Below are 21,824 nucleotides of genomic sequence, written 5' to 3' on the forward strand. Positions count from 1 at the left end.
TACATAGCTCAAAAAAGCCTTTCAATCAGATTAACTTCTGTTATCATTCATCTGCAGGGCTTCAACTCGTCTGGTTAACACACATAAAATGAAACTGCAGCATGGATAAACCTTAAAATTGTAAGTGACAAAAAACACTGACAATTCCACATTATTATTATACATTACAGATTTATACGCTTGGAAGCCAACACCTATTTCTGTATATAAGTTGATCCGCACGAATGTTTAACCCCTTAAGGACCAAACTTCTGGAATACAAGGGAATCATGACATGTCACACATGTCATGTGTCCTTAAAGCGGCACTGTCATGCCGAATCCCGTTTTTTTTTTAACCCCCCTCCCGCCTCCACTACATCCAATCGACCCCCTAGTCACCCCCAAATGCCCCTAAGCCCCCCACATTACCTCTTTTTAATTCTTTATCTTCTGCCCCGATCTTTATTCAGGGCGCCGCCATCTTTGTGTGGGTAGTTGAAGTCCCTGTGGGACACGTCATCTACCCACACTACACAGACTGTGAGATTCCCGCACATGCCCAGTGAAACACCTGGACATGCGAACGGGAATTTCACCTATTCATTCATTCATCAGACAGACGAATGAATGAATAGAAAAAATCAGATGAACAAACTAACACTGAGTATCAGTGTTAGTTTGTTCGTTCAGTTTATTACAAGGAGGGAGCTACCGGCGTGCAGCTCCCTCCTTGTAATATGTAACTATAGAAGCGTCAGGGAGCAGTGCTCCTCGCCACTTCCTAAGCCCCCCATGTCCCCCCCTCACTCTATGGGGGTCAATATGACCCCCATAATAGCACAAGGGAGATTAAAATCTCCCCAATACCCCTACTCGCTATACCGCGAGTAGGGGCCCTGGAGTAGGGGCATGTCCACTAAACAGTGAGCAGCCTGTGTCTGCTCACTGTAAAAAAAAAAAAAAAAATGTTAATAAGGGGGGGACCTACTGTCCCCCCCCTGCGCGGTGGGTGGGGGCCCTAATAAAACAATAAGGGGGGGACCTATTGTCCTCCCCCCCGGCCCCCACCCCTGCGCGGTGGGTGGGGGCCCTAATAAAACAATAAGGGGGGGGACCTACTGTCCTCCCCCCCCGGCCCCCACCCCTGCGCGGTGGGTGGGGGCCCTAATAAAACAATAAGGGGGGGACCTACTGTCCTCCCCCCCTGGCCCCCACCCCTGCGCGGTGGGTGGGGGCCCTAATAAAAACAATAAGGGGGGGGGACCTACTGTCCTCCCCCCGGCCCCCACCCCTGAGCGGTGGGTGGGGGCCCTAATAAAACAATAAGGGGGGGACCTATTGTCCTCCCCCCCTGGCCCCCACCCCTGCGCGGTGGGTGGGGGCCCTAATAAAAACAATAAGGGGGGGGACCTACTGTCCTCCCCCCCCGGCCCCCACCCCTGAGCGGTGGGTGGGGGCCCTAATAAAACAATAAGGGGGGGGGGACCTACTGTCCTCCCCCCTAGCCCCCACCCCTGCGCGGTGGGTGGGGGCCCTAAATGAACCCCCCCCCATCAAGGTGACTAGGGGTCCCAAGCCCCTAGTCATCCCCCACCCAACACATTCTATCCCCTACCTACCCCCCTCACCCTAAAAATAGTGAGGGGGGAATAAAATAACTAACCTGTAAAAAAAAAAAAAAAAAAAAAAAACTTACCATTTGACGTCTTCTTTTTTCTAAATTCTTCTTACTTCAGCCCCCCAAAAGGCCAAATAAAAATCCATAAACCCGTCGCACTTTAAAAAAAAACAAAAAAAAAAACGAGCGCAAACAAAAATTAATCCATCTTCACCCATGGAGGGCACGCCGCGTACGGAGCTCCGCAGGGCGGGTCAAGGCTTATAAAGCCTTGCCCCGCCCTGCAATTAGGCTTAGAACACAATGATTGGTTGGTTTAAGCCAATCAGAGTGCTCTGTGTCATTTTACACAGCGTGGGAAAATTCAAAAGAACTTTCCCACGCTGTGTAAAATGACAGATCACTGTGATTGGATGGTTTTCAAGCCATCCAATCACAGTGCTCAGTGTCATTTTACAAGCGTGGGAAAATTCCAAAGAACTTTCCCACGCTTGTAAAATGACACAGAGCAGTGTGATTGGATGGATTTCAAGCCATCCAATCACAGTGCTCTGTGTCATTTTACACAGCGTGGGAAAGTTCAATTTTCCCACGCTGTGTAAAATGACACAGAGCACTGTGATTGGATGGCTTGAAATCCATCCAATCACAGTGCTCTGTGTCATTTTACAAGCGTGGGAAAATTCCAAAGAACTTTCGCACGCTTGTAAAATGACACAGAGCAGTGTGATTGGATGGATTTCAAGCCATCCAATCACAGTGCTCTGTGTCATTTAACACAGCGTGGGAAAGTTCAATTTTCCCACGCTGTGTAAAATGACACAGAGCACTGTGATTGGATGGCTTGAAATCCATCCAATCACACTGCTCTGTGTCATTTTACAAGCGTGGGAAAGTTCTTTGGAATTTTCCCTCGCTTGTAAAATGACACAGAGCACTGTGATTGGATGGCTTGAAAACCATCCAATCACAGTGATCTGTCATTTTACACAGCGTGGGAAAGTTCTTTTGAATTTTCCCACGCTGTGTAAAATGACACAGAGCACTCTGATTGGCTTAAACCAACCAATCATTGTGTTCTAAGCCTAATTGCAGTGCGGGGCAAGGCTTTATAAGCCTTGACCCGCCCTGCGGAGCTCAGTACGCGGCGTGCCCTCCATGGGTGAAGATGGATTAATTTTTGTTTGCGCTCGTTTTTTTTTTTTTTGTTTTTTTTTAAAGTGCGACGGGTTTATGGATTTTTATTTGGCCTTTTGGGGGGCTGAAGTAAGAAGAATTTAGAAAAAAGAAGACGTCAAATGGCAAGTTTAATTATTTTTTTTTTACAGGTTAGTTATTTTATTCCCCCCTCACTATTTTTAGGGTGAGGGGGGTAGGTAGGGGATAGAATGTTTTGGGTGGGGGGTGACTAGGGGCTTGGGACCCCTAGTCACCTTGATGGGGGGGGGTCATTTAGGGCCCCCACCCACCGCGCAGGGGTGGGGGCTAGGGGGGAGGACAGTAGGTCCCCCCCCTTATTGTTTTATTAGGGCCCCCACCCACCGCTCAGGGGTGGGGGCCGGGGGGGAGGACAGTAGGTCCCCCCCCCTTATTGTTTTTATTAGGGCCCCCACCCACCGCGCAGGGGTGGGGGCCAGGGGGGGAGGACAATAGGTCCCCCCCCTTATTGTTTTATTAGGGCCCCCACCCACCGCTCAGGGGTGGGGGCCGGGGGGAGGACAGTAGGTCCCCCCCCTTATTGTTTTTATTAGGGCCCCCACCCACCGCGCATGGGTGGGGGCCAGGGGGGAGGACAATAGGTCCCCCCCCTTATTGTTTTATTAGGGCCCCCACCCACCGCTCAGGGGTGGGGGCCGGGGGGGAGGACAGTAGGTCCCCCCCCCCTTATTGTTTTATTAGGGCCCCCACCCACCGCGCAGGGGTGGGGGCCGGGGGGGAGGACAGTAGGTCCCCCCCTTATTGTTTTATTAGGGCACCCACCCACCGCGCAGGGGTGGGGGCCAGGGGGGGAGGACAATAGGTCCCCCCCTTATTGTTTTATTAGGGCCCCCACCCACCGCGCAGGGGTGGGGGCAAGGAGGGAAGACAATAGCCTCCCCCCCCCAATCTTTAACCCCCGCGCAGGGGAGGGGGGGTGTTTATTAGGTTTTTTTTTGTTTTTTACAGTGAGCAGCCACAGGCTGCTCACTGCTTACTAGACATGCCCCTACTCGCGGTATAGCGAGTAGGGGCATATTATTTACTAATACTAAGTAATTTTTACTTAGTATTAGTAAAGTTGGCTGAAAGACCAATTCAGGTATTTCAGCCTTTTAGTAGATAGCTCCCTGATACCGTGGGAATTAGGGAGTTATCTACTAAGCGGCTGCAAGATGCAGCCGCGGCAATGAATAGGATCGGAGTTTCATTCATTAGAATGAAATTCCGATACGAACAAAGTACCGAATTGCATCCTAACACCAATGGAGAAACAGTGCTCATTCTGTTAGGATGCAATTCGGCAGTTTTGCCGGCGTTCTGTCTAAGTGACAGGACTTTCGGCAATACTGACAGGAAGCATTGTGGGAACAGGGAGGAAAGCTAGGGATCATGGGAAAATTGCTCTGACCAGCGGAAATGAAGCACACTTTGCTCCTCCGCTGGTCAGAGCTGGTCAAGCGGAGGAATCCCATAAGACAAAGAGTCCCTACTTTGTCTTATGGTTTTAAAGAAAACTAAAGAAGACAGGAAGAAAAGAATAACAGATCCTGAGAGAGGGGGAGAAGAGGAAGAGATTGAGGAAAGGTAAGTTCGGCATGACAGTGCCGCTTTAAGGGGTTAATGAGGCACATATTCATAGATAAGTGGTAAAGATATGCAACAGATCGATTACAACACAAGTTATACATAGCTCAAAGATGAGTTGTAATGTAATGACATTTAATATATTTTGCAAACAAATTCGAGCTGTAGATGGAACCTTTTAAGAAGCGTTCTAAAATCCCTTCAGATTTTCCAGTATTTTCTGTATCATGTACAAACAAGCACATCCAACGGCAGTATACTTCATTTAGAGCAAAGTTAACAAGTATGCACAAACACAGCTATTAAAAAATGCATGGAGCCAACTGGTTGGCCCCAGGGCCCCAGCGCATATCCAGACAGGGGTAACCAAGCCGAATCGGACTTCTTGCTTGCCACACATATGTTTCTTACAAGCTCCTCACCCCCACTTTATATCGACAGGTCTAGAAGATAAAGAAGTCTACTATGCTGCCATTACTAAGGGTTGTCACTCAGATGTATTGGGGATGTCTGGGGTGGTATACTTTCCTGTACCCCTTATCTTACCCTGACTATTCTCACTAAATACCTATCCTTTATCAGTAAGGGGACAAGTTAGATGTTATGTTTGTTACTCAATCTACTAATACTACTCTAATGTCTCACTAACATTATTGCCATTATAAACTAAAAAACGTGCATTGTCCAGCAATTACCCTACTTGTTACTTATGCTAAGCAACTCGAGGATTGCTGTTGGGGTACCTCGAGACAGTTTGTACTCATTAAATGCACTGCAAAAATAAAGAATTAAAAAAAATAAAAAAAAAAATAAAAATGCATGGAACAGGTATATACGGACTGTACGACACATGAAAGCGCATTTCTGATCTCTTTGCAAAGCAGGCGCACTGCTCTCCATCTCACACCAAAAAAACTATTTGTGTCACATAAGGAAGACCTCTCACTTAAATGTATTAAAGGGACACCCCAGAAACCTAAATAACTTTAGCTTGTTGAAAGCTGTGTGTGGGTGAAGAGTGTGTTATTTTTTTCATTTGCAAATAGTGCATATTTCAAAAGAAATCAACACGTTTCTAAATTACACCCCCACGGCTTTGAAGCAGACGACCGGTTATGTTACTTTTTGGTTGAGAGGAGCTAAACTCAAGAGGAAACAATTGCTCAGAGCACCGGTCTTGCAAAGATTTGGGAAGTTTGATAGGACAGTCACAGACAGTCTGGGCAGAATTAGGAGGGGAGGGTTTGTAAAGGCAGCAGACAAGAGATCTGCAGATTTTGCAAGCCATTATTTTGTATACCCCCAATTAAAAATACATGTATGATTTCATTTGGGGAATCTCTAACAAACAGTGATTTTTATTATTTATTTAGACAGTGTAGAGTTCCATTTAATAACACAAAGTTGTTGGAAAAGATCACATTGTAATTATACAATATCATACACGACACTGGTGCACAAATCTCTTTCAGTTGAGCTGAACGGACCAAATGCCTGCCAATCTATGGCTGAATGAATGGAATCGGAAGACATAAACAAATTGATTCGCTTGGCCATAGATTGGAAGGCATAGGATTATTCGTTTAGTGCAGCCAAAAGCTATTTGTGCACAAACCTATCATGTAAAGTCTGGACGCCGCTGTTTGGGCAGTTTTAGCACTTAAAGGAACACTAGGGTCAGGAACACAAACATGTATTCCGGACACAATGGTGTTGAACTATTTAAATCCCCAGCAGCCCTTGCATCACTCGGCAAAAGTGATTTTACGCACCTTTTCTCCAATTCTGCGCTGTCTCTCCATGGCTGGCCCTGCCTCAATGGCGGAGATCATCGAACCTGGTCTCCGCCAATACAATGCTTTCCCCATAGGAAAGCGTTAGGAGGCTACTGCTCATGCGTGGCAAAACACCACGATGCGCCAATCAGCATCTCCTCAGAGATCCATTGCATTTCTATGGGGAACATTCAACAGCTTCCTTTTTTTTTTTTATCTGAAAAGGCAGTGTTTACATTAAAAAAAAAAAAAAGGCCTGCAGGGACAGGCAATAGACACCAGAACCACTACATTAAGTCACAAAAGTAATTCCTTACACAGGGGCAATTCTGAAAAACCGTTAGCAGCATTAAAATCATTACTGGCCTGGAGGACAGATCTTTGCTAAAACGTCCCTAATTAAAGAGTGGATGCAAAGGAACACAGATGCATCAAACTAAACCGCCATATGTTCTTTCTCCCCCACTTGAGAAAGTACAGGAAAATATCACAAAGCACCGAAATCTCATCTCAGCACTGCATGCCAACATTTGCTTGCCATTTAGCCAGAATGTGTAGATAAAAGCAGAAACACTAGAATTTGAAAATATAGTAGAATGCAAACCTTTGTTGGCGATTGTTTTAAGCATAATATAATATATTCTAAACATACAATCTTTACCTTTTGCAATGCAGCCCACTCACAAATAAGTAGTGCAACACTGATCCTCTGCAGGGCAGACTTGGAGTTCAGATGGAAGAGAAGCAGCTGGGCCAGTGACTCCGCAGGCTTTATTTCCTGGGACTCTGTATTTACACTCGGATCACAAATGCAGCAACACAATGAACCCAATAACCTAAAAGAAGACCGCATAAAAAGGATTACTCATTCTTGTAAAAATTGGCTGCATCAAAGCTAAAAACTGCACTGTCATTTGTTTGCCAGTCTTTATTCCTCTTCTATATTTAGGATTAATAATCTCTGCCAGAGCAATAGGCCATAAAGTAACGTTATCTGTACATTGGTGGGTAAGGTGCATATACCTAGTGTCTTTCATGACAAGGGACGATCTTGGGAAATGGAAAATAAATAAAAGGTGGTGTGGGGGTGTGTTCAGGTCAGGGTTTGATTTTATCCCACAGTCCAGTAGACTCACTTTGCTGCTGTCACGCGAGCTCTTATGACAACATAATCTCTTGTGGCAGAGTCATCATTAACGCTGTCGGACCCAGCAATGTGTTCCTGGGTAATTTCCTTAGTTTGGCAAAAACCTAGTCGCAGTTTCCCTCCAGCTTTTTCCTGCAAGGAAACATAAGATTATGAGATCACATCTGCATTTTATGAAGAGCCAGCACTTCCCCCACCCCCAAATTCAACAAGATCTCTAGCTTGTTTATGATTCTCTGTCTAAACCTTTTACCTCTGGGTTCTTTTTATTGTGTGATTATGGAGACTAACTGAACTTGCTTTAAGAGGCTACACAAAAACAATCTAAAAGACACATTTGCAAAATATAAGAAGTTTTCAGAATATACCGACGTTTCTCAGTTAGGGCATATATTAAATATTAGAATACTGCACAAGCAGAGTTACCTATGGCTAGTAACATTTCCATTGCAGCAGTATGCAGCAGTACTGTTGGGAGCTATAGTCTGTATAACAGGCATCAAGTATTTACCTGACTAAATGGATTGACAGCCAATAAAACATAACAGCCATCTGAGAGCTGTGGAATATTGCATGTCAATTTAATATCTCAATTATAAAGTGACCTGAGTCGTATTCCTTTATTGTTCCTTTCTTTGTTATAAACTAAAAATTGTGCTGTGTCCACCTGTTATTCTGTTGAATATTGTAAATTGCACTCAGAAGCTGGTGTAGCTTTGAGTAAATGTTGGAGATACATGCACGACAAAAATAAAGAATTTAAAAAAAAAACAATTATAAAGTGACCATATTAACAGGGCAACTCCATGCAACACAACTACTGCAATAATCTGCAGTGGTTAGTTACTGGGCTTAAAGAGACCCTTTCAATAGCCAGCTCATATTCAACTGTACCTTTGTTTTAGATTTAACCTCGAGGAGCATGTTTAAATCAATAGGTAAATGTGAGGGCTGCATCATTAAGCAGAGCCAAACTCCCATCCAAGGGCAAGCGGCAGCAACCACAAACTGCACAGACGCTTTTTTAATTAGCTCTAGCCACACCTGTGGAGAGAGAAACAGATGTAAACATAGATACAAGCACAGCACAAAAATAGAAACACCAAAGAGAAGACAAGAGGTTACCTTTTTTATTAGATCCAGAATTTCTTGGTTGCTCTCTAAAATACAGATCTGAAATATATGCCGCAGCATCTCTTGCAGAATGGGTATCAGCCATCCCGAACAATTCTACAAATCCAAGCAAGGAGAGAGGATTTGAATGAATGACTAAAAATGTTTTTCATAAACAGAACTCTGATGACCAGCCATCTATGCAGATATCTAACTTATGCCTAGACGTATGGGTATACTACTGGCTTTGTTTACATTCATTAAAGAGACCCTATAACCAACAGCACCATGACAGGGTCTGGGTGCCATGTTCCAGTAGTTTTAACACTAGTTAAATCATTGACGTTCTGCAGGAAATGCAGTGTTTACATGCCTTTAAATTACTCTGAGGCGCTTCTGCAGAAAGAGTAAATATAGTAAAGTAAACCTGGAAAGAAAGAAATTAACTTCCCTGAAATTGCTCCCCTATACATGGAGTACACGATATAGTACAAAGATACATGGTGTATTTTTTGTAAAATATATTATTTACTCTACTTCACAGGTGTTACCCTTTGTGTAACACCCAACTCCGAGCCATTCTCCGCTCTTTCTAGCAGTTTAACCCCTTAAGGACACACGACATGTGTGACATGTCATGATTCCCTTTTATTCCAGAAGTTTGGTCCTTAAGGGGTTAAAAAAAAAAAAATTTAAAATGATTTGCCCTACTTGGGACACATCCTATTTGGGACGCCCCAGCATTTGTCATACACTTTACCATTTTATAAACAGCCAAACTTTCTACTTTTAAAAATAGATGGATGTTTCTAAAACAAAGTTACAAATAAAGACCACATACCTGATCCTGAGTTGATAACAAAGTATATAATGTTTCCAGGGCAGCCCTTCGAACAGATGAAATTGTATGACGTAAGAAAGGCCATACTCGAGGAACCAATATAGTAAGTGACTGTTGAATACTAATAAGAAGAGGAAAAAAAAGCGTATGTAAGCTACTGGCAGTACATAATATAGCTTAACATAAACCTGTAAATCTATTTATGCACTGTAACACAGTCGTCTTGTTTCAATTTTGTTTAATGTAATCACATGCATTGAAATCTGTTTTGGTCTGTGTTTAAAAAAAAAACAAAAAAACGAACAACCAACTAATATGGAGGGGGTGTAACAGGAGCATTATCACAAATCAGTACAGTGGAGAATGGATAAAACTCAGAGGCTCATAAATGTTTAGTGAGATGGATGAATCAGTTTGTGTAGTCACATTCAGCAAAAAAGATTTACAAGTAAAAAAAAAAAAATATTTAATTGACAACTGTTGTGAAGTATTATTCAGGTTATAAAAAAAAATAAAAAAATAAAAACAATATAAGACAGATGTCAGGATGCTAAAAACATGACTGGATAGGAAGAGTAGAACGTACTTGCACTGTTGAACCTGAGGGTATGTTAGAAGGGATGACAGGAGTGTCATGATACTGTTTGTGGAAGCAGTGAGATCATCCAGCTCTAGAAGAGCATCCCACAGTGTGCTCAGAATGGAGGGCACCTAGAGGGGAAAAAAGGAACTTGGCAGATTCAGTACAAGATCAGGTACTCCTGAAAAGTGTTCCCCATGTGCTAAAAAATGTATAGATTAAACAGACCCAGAGATTACCTACATACTGACCAGAATAAAGTGACATTTCACCTCACGGTACTATTTTATACACATGCAAATGGCAGCCTAGACCCCAAAGCTGTAATGCCAACGTTGAATTATCACTGCTCAAGATTCAAAAACCAGACAGACAAGTAAAACAAGAGAATTCCAGTTACCTGCTTGAACTGCAGCTTGACAAGGCTGTCCACTACAGGAACTAGAGAGGCAGCCGCTACAGCACGCACATCATCATCAAGGTCCTGAAGACCTTCAGTTATTGCCGGAAGAACTTTAGGTAACAAAGCCTTAATTAAATCCTGCAAAGTAGCCATTAAAAAATAAAAAACAAACAAACAAAAAAACAACAACACACAATTATGTCACAGATTACCATTCAGTTATAGCTGACATAAAATAAAGAAACCATATGTTACAGGCAAGAGGCCTTGCTACATCAACCACATATTGTTTATATTCAGGATTATCTTCAGAACGTAAGGAATATACATTTTTATATAGGCACGAATGGCAGTGAAATCGCGGGTGAATGTATACCGGTAGTCTATTTTTCTCCTCACTCTTTTATTAAACTGTTTTTATTTCATATAAAGGAAGCTATATATTCCAGGAATACAGTAACAGGAAAAATACACTTGGCAGAGTATTCCACAATAGTCATAATATGAGAATAATCAGAATGCAGCGTAGCGAGAGGGAGGGCTGAACCACCAATAGTAATAGGATGAATTAGAGGGGCAATCTTCGAGTATTCTGGCTGCTTACAGAGGCAGAGTAATGGTGCAAAGGTATAGGACATTGTCATTGTTAAGTAAATACCACAATATCCACATTGTGCTATTTTTCCAGGTTGGCTATTCTGGCAAAAAATTTAAATTCACTCCGAATTCCCAACACACTTAAGTGAATAACCTTCAGGGAAATTATGCAAATTGGCCTGTAGAACACAAAAGTATAATGTGTATACATTATAAAAAAGTATTATATCCAGGTCCTCCAGGGGGCATAGAATTTATGCTTTGGGTTGATTGTGTAATTTTCTCCATCTGACATATTTGTACAACCCTAGCATACCAGTTATCCAATGGGGTTTGAGCCCTTTCAAGAAGTGGCTAGAATACTTTTACCATAGATTAAGTCTCTGCAGTCACCCGCTGGAAACATAAGCTAAAATGTACATTTCAGCTCATCTGAGTCTATATGCTGCAGGCATGGAGCAAACGAAAAAGCAAGGGTTTTTGTTTTTTTAACTTGTGTATGATAACAGATACCCAATGGATTGCCCAGTACATACCCATAACCCCTCACCAGACTGGAGAAATAAATATCAACACTAGAGACAGAACAGCAGGGGCTGCAGGAAGCAGACAAATGTGATGTGGTGAACACAGGGAAGTGGGAAGACATCCAATGTGGATTAATATAATTGCAGACTGATTAGCTGCCTTACTGCCTCAATTCCGTGTTGGTAACTGTAAAAAAATACGTTTTTATCTAGCAACTTTTTTTTCTTTTACTGTTCAGAGATCTAGTCCCAAAACACCATCACTCTGTTCCATTACCACCAAGGGATATAAAAAGCCACAGTCAAACACTGCGATAGAGTAAGCGGCCTGCTTTGCATGTGTGGATTCCAATTCTAGTCTCTGGTTATAGATATCCAACTAAAAAAAAAAACTTTGCCCATATGTGTAATCCTTGTAAAAGACAATATATATTTGTCATACTACAGAGTGGTATGTGCAAAACAAGAGGAAAGGAGAAAAAAATAAAAACACACAAAAAGAATGATACCGGAGAACAAACCCTGTTGCAGGATAGAGGAGGAGTGGAATTTTACATTTGTATTTTTCAAAACTTCACATATACAGATTTGTTAAATATAGCTGATAAACAAACATAACATTAAGGGAAAAAAAGATAAAAATCAGAATTATTTTTTTTACATAATTGTTACCTGACGAACTGCAAGTGCATACTTTATCCCCAGCAGACCTCCGTGTCGCACTTCCCATTGTTCTTGTGTTAAGAGTCGCAGCAGAACCTTCACTGTTTTATGCACTCCACTCTCACTCATATACCGTAGAACCACCCCCATTGTTTGAGCACAGGTTTCCCGAACTGGAGCAACAACCTAAACATACAACAGAATGTTTCAGAATAAACATCCCCTATACCATCAAACCATCGTCATTTTGCATTAATGGCTGGAGCCAAAATATAACTGAATTACTAGGTCACCGCATTTTAAGGCACTAATAGGGCTAGCACCTGACAAGTTTATTTAAATCTACCAGACAAATTTACTAGAAGAGAGGTGCAGTCCTCAATATATATTTTTATATAACATAATTTATGTAATTGAGCCATCAATTCACTGTGCAGCACTGCCCCAGGAAGCACCTCTAGCAGCCATCTGAGGAATGGCCACTGTAGTTATCACTAGGCTGTAAAGTAAACACCGCGTTTTCTCTGAATATACAGTGTTTGCAGCAAAAAGCCTGAAGGGAATGATTCTACTCACCAGAACAAATACAATAAGCTGTAGTTGTTCTGGAGACTATAGTACCCCTTTAAATCCTGGTCATCAAGCGGTTACTATTATAGAATTACAGCCATCTTGTTCTACCAGCGATGAGTGGTAGAAGCAACTTATGACGATTTGGCAAATGTATATGGATATTTGCCAGTATGAGAAAAATGTGAATAGCAAGTGAAGAATACTAGTTCTCGCTGAGATCTGCCTTGCTGACACTAAATTGATTTGATCGGATTTTAACAGCCAATTCTCTTTCAAGAACACCAATTAAAATTTCTAAAACCACCTACCCCAGCACACCTGAACGAGTTATTTAATACCCCAATGGAGTCAGATATGCTGCTTGCAGAATATCAACAAACACCATGTGTTGAATTAAAACTGTTCCAATAACGGATAGGATAACAGGACAAAGCATTTTAGAATTTTGATTTGAGATTTAAAACACAGATTTATTCACGAAGAAACATGAATGTGTAACTATACAGAATTAATGTTTGTTATTGTGTAAGATTTAAGAAAACATAATAAACAGATACGCCGCCGCTCAAGCTCAGAGGGGTTACAGACTCCATGCCAAAAGCTGAACTACCGCACTTTATCAGGCGACTCCTCACGGAGCTACTGACACCTAAGGCAGCTAAAGTGATCACCTTAGAGGACCTATTCCGGCTACCACGACCGGCAAAGGCACCCCAGGCTGCCACGGGGGACGTCATACTAAAATTTCATTCAGCCAAAGATAAGAAGATGGTCCTAGATGCCACAAAAGGACAATCCTCTTACCCCTTTGAGGGGATGACTATCTTTTATGCGGACCTGTCGGCTGGAACGCTGGCGTGGAGGAGGTCCCTAAGTGCATTCACGGCCCTCCTGCGCCTCCACCAAATCCAATACCGCTGGGGCCCAAACCGAGTCCTCAACATCAGCAGAGGAGACAACAAACACATGATACATAACCCCCAAGAGGCCGCAGGGGTAATGAGGCTATTGAACATCCCCGCGGACTCTCAAAACCAGGCAACGTACCCCACAGGCCGTAGCCAACCACTGGACAGACACTCCGTATATGCTACAGAATTCACACCCAGGACGACACCCGCAGACATCTACGCTACAGCCACCACATGAACGGGAATGCGGACTACCCAAACAACCAAGACCCACCTCTGCCACCGATGGAGATCGACCGATCGCTGTAAGAGTGGACGGACACCACCTACCTGACGCAACGTTAACCACCGGGACAGTCCGCGAGACTTGTTTCACCCAGTTTCCTGGGTTTTGGGCCCATACCGTATAAGCTTCAGTAGAACTGAACTAATTTTATTAGCACTCTTGTTACACTTTTTATTTTTCTTTCATGTAATTTTTTTTTGTTTTTTGTTTTTCATTGGTCTCAGCTGTACCGGTTTATCTCATCACAGGCCCAGACGCATAACCCACACGACCCCCCGGCGGCACCTCTCTGGGCCATACCGCTGCTCTGACACAAAAACACCAACACTGTATAGCTAATGTGGTTGCCCCAGACCACCTCTATCTCCCTTCATCCCTACACTGACCCCACGCAGGCCAAGAATCACCTGCCCTAATACTCACCTCACAGCACAGGTCCCTACGGTGCTGTAACCAACATAACTTTTAGGCGCTGCATAGAGCTGCCAGTTAGAAGCCACGCTTAGTATGTTCAGTCTGTAACCAGCTATTTATTTTATTTTCTTCCATTATCATTTACTCGCCGGCCACAGGCAACTATCACTGTAAGCGTTCCCCTAGAGCTCGGCATAGCACAACCTCACTGGCATCACCTACCCTAAATTTAAGTGATAGATCCACACCTACGCCATGAGACGGCTGACCGAATAAATCCCTCACAGTCTGTAACAATCCAGTTCCACAGTTATCATATCTCTAAAACACGACAGCATAATGGCTTTCTATTATAAGTGCATTATTATAGCTAACCAAGCGCAGTTACACATTAATGGTTTTCACCTGTTTAATTTACTGTTATTATGTCGATATATTCGTTTGGCATAGCGACATACAACTGTTAAAAAAAATGTGCGAATTTTCATACCACTACCTAACGTTTATGTACCTTGCAATACGCTATTGTGGCGTCTGCTGAAACCATGTAACCACCCGCACAATGAAAATAAAGAATTACAAAAAAAAAAAGATGATGAAAGCACAACTAACACCATAAAAATAAAAAAATTATTAAAAAAATTATTTACAAAGTAGACAAGTCATATTCTCAATGTCACTCTTAAGCAGTAGTCTTCTCCCTTCATCTGGTTATGATCACAAGACAGACATTGTTTATCACATTAGATGTATGGACCTAGTAACGTTAACTGCTTATTCAAAGGAATTATACAGCAATAGCTATGATACAACAATCTGGGGGGGGGGGGTGGGAGGGGTGTTATATATAGAAATATTTGCTCAATGCAAAGGTTATTGCATTTTCTCCCCATTTCTCTATACTGCTGGGAGATTTTCTTCAACTCAAGGAAGAAGGGGGAGGGATGTGGGGGGTTTCATACTGGACTCAAGACGCTAGGTCATGCATGTAGTACTCTGGTTTGAAACCCTGATATGTTGATGATACGGTTAGATAACAGTTTAAAACACAGCTTACTTCATCTGAAACAAAATCCCCAAATCTGTCCAAAGCGAACACACACAGGAGACGAATGATCAAGTCTTCAAGCCATTCTTGATGTTGCTGCTCCATCTGGGGATTAAAGGAAGCAGTAAACAAACCCATTCAAATATTGGACTTTCCCTGCAATATGAGCGTATCAATATTGATCTAAATTAATATTCTTTTATCCTGAATAAATAAAAATGCAAGGCATTCAATGTAGCCAGCAAAATAAATAAATTTATTTCAATAGCATATTAAAATCTACTGTGCCCAAGGGAAACAAGCAACATTCAAGCAGAGACACAAATACCTGAACCGGTGCACAGTAAACTCAAGTCTCTTAAAATTACTTCATGTTTGAACAGCAATTGGATAAATACTTGTAAAAACATAACATACATGGACAGAATGTCTTATTAGTGGGGTAATAGCTGCTTGATCCAAGGAGATATCTGACTGCATTTTGGGGTCAAGAAGGAATTCTTTCCTAGTTTGTTGCAAAATTGGAAGCGCTTCAAACTGGGTTTTTGGCCTTCTTTTGGATCAACAGCAAAAACATATGTGAGGAAGGCTGAACTTGTTGGACACAAGTCTCTTTTCAGCTATGTAACTATGTAACATTTGACATCACAAGTGTGATGTCAAATGCAGAGCAAGAGCCTGAAATTGAAGTTATAAATGGTATGTGTGGCAGAACCAGCCTCGCCACTGGGCATTGGAGAAGACCGATTGCCAGCCTCCTGCCATGTGACTATGGCCCCTGGGAGACTTGCCCAGTGTAAGGATTATTTGGGCTTATTGGATTTCGAAACACTTTTTCTGCCCCTTTGAAAACATGAGAAGGTGTGCCCCTCCCCCATTTCCTGTCTATTGTTCTCCAGCAGGGCGTTGTCCCAGGGACACTGCCAGACCAGTTGGAACTTGTTGCTAAACTTTAACCCCATGGCGATTTGACTGTGTTTGTGGGATCTGAGCGCTGTTCGGATATAGTGAGCGCTCAGATCCAAGCTATCTGGGGATAAGTTGAATGTGGGGGTTCTGTTCAGTATGATAGGAATTATGTATTTTATGTGTTTTTACTGTTGTTGTAAATGGAGATATTTTCTGTATGCTGGCTTACCACACCCAAGCCATGCTTGCAGTAGGTCAAATAGGTCTTCCATCTATTTTGATGAACCACTGGACCAATTTGTATGATTTTGACACATGTTTGTATTTGGAGTATGACGATTCTGAAAATGTAAGTTTTATGTGAACGTGATGTATACTTTTTAAGTTATGAATATTTTGTAAAACTGTATTTTCCTGCCGGTGATAATTACATTAGCCCATTGTGTTCAGTAATTGTATCACAGGCAGAGGTGAGGATTTTTGCTGGTATGAATGGGAGTGCTTAACTGTGTTGTAATGTATTGATTGGTTTGTTCTTCAAAACCCTGTGGGCGGTACTGTTTGTAAAATGGGCATAAAAGCAGAGTGTTTGATTAAAAGCTTCAGTTCTACTTCACCCTCAATTTGGAGTGCCGTCTCTTATTGGGGGAATCTGCTACAAGGGATTGCTATGCTTGTCATACTCCCTTGCTAAATCACTACTAAGCTCTTGCAAGAGCTTGTTCCTGCCTTGCTCTTTGGAGGAGTCTATGGTGGTTATGGTGTCTGCTGGAGTGTTTGGAGCCTTCAGGAAGCACTAGGAGCATCCTTCAACGGAGGTATCCAGTCGGGGTGCCAGGTGATCCGTTACAGTATGTTATCCCAAACTTTTGTATAGGGCACAGAAAATGAGTCCTCAAAGACCAAATTAATGTTACATTAGGCCTCCAAGATCAACTCACCTCTTCTGCGTTTACATGGTCAAACCCATGTACACACAGTTAGGCAAGAGATTAAGGGTTGGCTGTAGAATAGCCTGCAACGTACCTCCTCAGGAGTACTGTCTGGAATTCTTCCTCCACTTCGACCATGTACTTTGAGAATTTCACGGAGCCCTGTGCCGGCACCATGCCTTACCTTGGGTCGTGAGAGAGAATCATCACATTACTCTTCAGAACAAATAGTAAGTCTGTGTAACACAACATTTTTTGGATTTCAAAAGCAGAATACTGCCCTATAATATGTTACATGAATAGGATTATTGTTCAGTGAAAAAAAAAAAAAAAAAAAAAATAACCCCAAACTACTTCTATATTCTGTGATTTTCAGCACTTTAAAGGGACTCTATGATGTAAGGAAAACACTCTTCCGATGGGGGAGCATTGCTTCAATGCTTTTATGTGGGGATTGTATTGACACTGGCTGCACGAATGCAGGGCGCGAGGAACGTCCAGCGTCAGTTAGGCGACTTAAAGTCACTTATCCACCGGTAAGTGGAGTCTTAGTCCTGCAATGTAATCATTGCAGTTTCTTAAAAATTATTTACATTGCAGGACTAAGGGGGTCAGAGACACTGCACCCAGACCACTTAAAGTGGGATAAAGAGGTCTAGGTGCCTATAGTGTCCATTTAAAAGTGCATTTTCCTTATGAAGTTAACAGTCACTCAAAGTATAAGCAGTGCGATGGCTATCAACTGATAACCAAACATCACGGACACAAATGCTAATGAAAAGGAGACGGAGGAATAAAGTGCTATGAATACGTTCAATGTTGGGTTACAAGATTTACTAATGGACCATAACACACCAGTTTTCGGTTAGTATCCCATGAAAGATAATTTACTCCACTGATTTGATAAGTCTTACACATTTATTGCAACAAAACTGAAAATACAAAGACTCTGAAATCCTCAGTAGCTTGCCTTTCTGTTAGCCCCTGCATGGGTCTTTAAAAATTATTATATTTTTTGCTCACTTGTGCCATTACAGAGAGAACATGAAAATCCCAGAGCTTTTGCCTGTTCTCATATTCTTTGGCTTTTTGTTGCTGCATGTACACATGTATATCAATGCTGTAGGATTTCCACTTACCTCCCATGATGGGTTAAAGAGATCATTACAAAGCTCTTCACAAAAACTCTCCAAGGGCCACTCATGTGTCTACACAAGGAGAACATAATCAAATTAACTTTGTTTACATGAAACACAAACTGGTAAAATATATAATGGTTTATCTGTAATTGTACACAAATGTGTAAAATTAGTCATTAAAAAAACAAAAACAAAAAAATAGATAAAATGGCAACAAGCTGCTATAGATATAAAACAAAAATAAAATATAGAAATACAAAAGGTGCCTGAACATTGTATCACCTTCAATGAGTAAACTGTTTCCCCAAAGGTTAGACTCCTGCCCCCATAACTGAGCTGTTTCAATAGTTCATTACAAAATGTTTAGATACACCACAACGCACCTCATCGAATGGAGCAGAGTTATCAGGTACATTGTCTATCAGGACCTTCGACTCTGTAGCTGGCTGGCTGATTACAACATTGGTCACTTTTCTCCTCTTTTCTTCAGGCTCTCCGTCATTGCTATCACTGTAGAGGTTGGGAAGGAAATAAATATCAAAATTTCTTCAAGGCCCCATTGATCAAAGATATATATATTTCATTCACATAAATGCTTATTAGAATATCTAATAATCTTTAGTTACAAAATTCATCTGACATAAAGACTGACATAAGAAATGCATACAGTGGGAGGAGTCAGAATACAGTACACACCAGTAAAGCAGTTGAGCAGGTCAGCTTAAGACGTTCGTTGAAAACGTGTGCATCGCAAGAAGATTCTGACCATGACATGGTACAGAAATACAGAGACTTCTATAGATTAATTTGATGCAGCTTAATATATCACGAGATTATATAGCAGGGGTAGTAACAAAACACATGCCGTGTATTGCACACAAGGCTGCAAACCGCAAGTTCCACAGCTGGACCACTAGTAATTTTCACACAATACCACAAACATAACTACCCACAGCTCAATATATACAATCACAACAGCACAGAGACATCCTATACACACGTAAAGCATATTCATACATTTAGACACAATCTTACAAGGCATCCACTGCACCTATATATTCCAAAAGCAGATTTTTTATTTATCAACATAAACCAGGCCTTCGGCACCCCAGACACCTGCACTATGGCCAAAAGAGCATTATGGGAGATGAAATCCACAGCATCTGGAGTGCGGGAGGAGACACACAAAAAAAACATCCTCTTTTACGGATAGCACCCTAAGGGACTACACAGCTTTACACTTTGGCACAGTACTACCAAAAGGTTGCCTAACCCTATTACATAGTTTTGTGTACCGCAACAAGTTAGATATTTAATATAAAAAGACAAAGTTTTTTTTTTTTTTTTTAAACACACGTGCACACACACAATACTAGACCGTGTTCAAGCTTACCTTTTCTCGTTTGATTCGGTTGTGTCTCTTGATTTTTGCTTCGCTATTAGCTTTGCCATTCGTTTAGCCTTATTTTTCTGCCGGTTGCTCATTCCTGGTAGAAATTCTGAATCAATAATTTCGGCGGCCTGCAGAGTCTGGAAAAAAAAAGTTTTCAGGAACACATTTATGTAAGCATGTCTATTCTAAAAACGTCTGCACATGAGGCATAACATGTTAATTAAATCCCACGTGTACATTTAGTTAAACGACCACTCCACAGCCATAGAGCACTTCCATAAGAATAATTAGTTTATAAAAGTGCGGATTTCTATGAAAAATCTGCACTTTTATAAATGAATGAAACACTCCCTGGTTGTTCCTGGAGCCAACAGAAGTGGCAGGCGCACAGCAAACACCTATGCACAGAGGAAGACCTTTGTATGCTTCTCAAGGAGAAGCTTCTGATAATCTCTTTACAGGGAAAGATGCTTAAAAGGGACACTCCAGGCACCCAGACCACTTCTGCCCATTGAAGTGGTCTGGGTGCCAACTCCCACCACCCTTAACCCTGCAAGTGTAATTATTGCAATATTTATGAATTGCAATAATTACCTTGCAGGGTGGTGAAGTCCTCCACTAGTGGCTGTCTATCAGACAGCCACTAGAGAGACATCCGTGTTCTTAGAACAGTAAAGTATAACAGTAAAGTATATTTAAAAAGAAAAACTACCACAACAAGAGGACATTATCTGCCGTCACATTCTATGTTTTAAACAACGCTTGACGTCCTCACGCTATGCATGAGGACCTCCAGCTTCGCCAGGAATCCCAATACGAAAGCATTGAATAATGCTTCCCTATGGGGAGGTCTAATGCGCGCGCGGCCATTGCCGTGCATGCGCATTAAGTCTCCCCCGCCGGTTGATGTCCCTCGTCACTGGATTCAGGTAAGTCACTAAAGGGGTTTAAATCCTTCAGCAACATGGGATGGGGGGTAAGGGGGCACTGCAGGAACTGCATCTTTTACAAACTGTTTTAAGATATACTCCCAAGGAACACATGCATGAAAAAAATTATTAAACAGTGATTTCTAGTTCTTGTCCATTTGGGCAGTGGAGTGTTCCTTTAACCTATTTGCAAGCAAATTCATAGTTTAAATATTGGTTTATAAGTAATGTATTAGCATTCATCTTTATATCACCAGATCAATACCATAAATATGCCATAAGTAGATGGCTAAAAAAATTGATTAAATATATACTTGAAAACAAGAGAAATCTCAATGTATCCTTTCTGGTAAAATATTTTATAAATAAATATAAATTAACTATAAAAATTAAAAAAAAAAAAAAGTGAGAACAGTGTGGACACATAAATAAGCAGATGGCCAACAGGCAGAACTCAATGGTATCCCCCTATTCCCAACATTCTAACCCTATTTAAGCCTTATGCCAACAAATATAAATATTAAGCTAAAACGCAAGCAGGTTTAGTCACAACATTTTGAATTACACTGAATTAAAATCAAAATTGAAAAATTTAAGCTAAAAACAGATTTGAAAGAATTATCCAACACAGCGACGTCATTCAGATTTCAATTCACTACATGTCAACGTTTAGTGAGTAACCTTGAAAATGTATATGGAGTTTCAATAGCAGAGATCAGCACTAGATCACAGTAGAGAATCTTACAATACGTTTTAACAAAGTGCTTTCAAAACAAAAACAGTTTCACTGAGATATGTAGCTCTTTTATTGCACTCTCAATTAAAAATAAAATTAAAAAAACAAAACAAAAGCCACAGTTGGATGTGAAATGGCAGTACATAAAGAAGTTTGACACAAATAAGCAAAGTTCCGATCAGTGAGGACAACAAATATTTCGACGATGACAAGGTTTACCTACAGTTTTATTTGCAACGGCGGCTGTTGGCATATAGTCCAAATCTTCATCATTAAATAACTCTTCAGTATTCATCCCGATAGCTGCTCCCATGTCAAGACCCAGTTTCTTCTGCAACAGTTTTTTCTGTCGTGCTCGTCTCTCTTTGGGGTCAGTTTCGGCAACTTCAGAGCACACAAAGATTTTATATTAATAAGATTAGTCATTTTGCATCTTCCAAATGAAGCACCATTGCCTTGAAACGCATGACTGAGAACAAACAATTTCAATAGTCAAGTCTACTCTCCATTTAACAAAAAAAAAGG

At 41.5% G+C, this 21,824-nt stretch overlaps 1 protein-coding gene across 2 annotated transcripts in view; it reads right to left on the bottom strand.

The window, feature by feature from the left end:
- The window catches only part of BTAF1 (B-TFIID TATA-box binding protein associated factor 1), a 398,618-nt gene that overhangs the window by 356,895 nt on the left and 19,899 nt on the right, over positions 1–21,824 (bottom strand). The window contains exons 5-18 of one of the 2 annotated variants that reach the window (XM_063435223.1): positions 21,523–21,683; positions 19,635–19,771; positions 18,625–18,751; positions 18,242–18,310; positions 17,197–17,286; positions 15,271–15,366; positions 12,039–12,215; positions 10,240–10,380; positions 9,846–9,970; positions 9,260–9,380; positions 8,431–8,535; positions 8,200–8,349; positions 7,295–7,437; positions 6,820–6,994 (exon numbers count right to left, since the gene is read on the bottom strand). In XM_063435223.1, coding sequence (XP_063291293.1) covers positions 6,820–6,994; positions 7,295–7,437; positions 8,200–8,349; positions 8,431–8,535; positions 9,260–9,380; positions 9,846–9,970; positions 10,240–10,380; positions 12,039–12,215; positions 15,271–15,366; positions 17,197–17,286; positions 18,242–18,310; positions 18,625–18,751; positions 19,635–19,771; positions 21,523–21,683 — 1,817 coding nt within the window. Of the gene's footprint in view, positions 1–6,819; positions 6,995–7,294; positions 7,438–8,199; positions 8,350–8,430; positions 8,536–9,259; positions 9,381–9,845; positions 9,971–10,239; positions 10,381–12,038; positions 12,216–15,270; positions 15,367–17,196; positions 17,287–18,241; positions 18,311–18,624; positions 18,752–19,634; positions 19,772–21,518; positions 21,684–21,824 lie in introns of those variants that run through there. The other variant, XM_063435224.1, reaches the window with a different exon arrangement.

This window comes from Pelobates fuscus, chromosome 10 (genome assembly GCF_036172605.1).
Source record: "Pelobates fuscus isolate aPelFus1 chromosome 10, aPelFus1.pri, whole genome shotgun sequence".
In the NCBI taxonomy this organism is placed as follows: domain Eukaryota; kingdom Metazoa; phylum Chordata; class Amphibia; order Anura; family Pelobatidae; genus Pelobates; species Pelobates fuscus.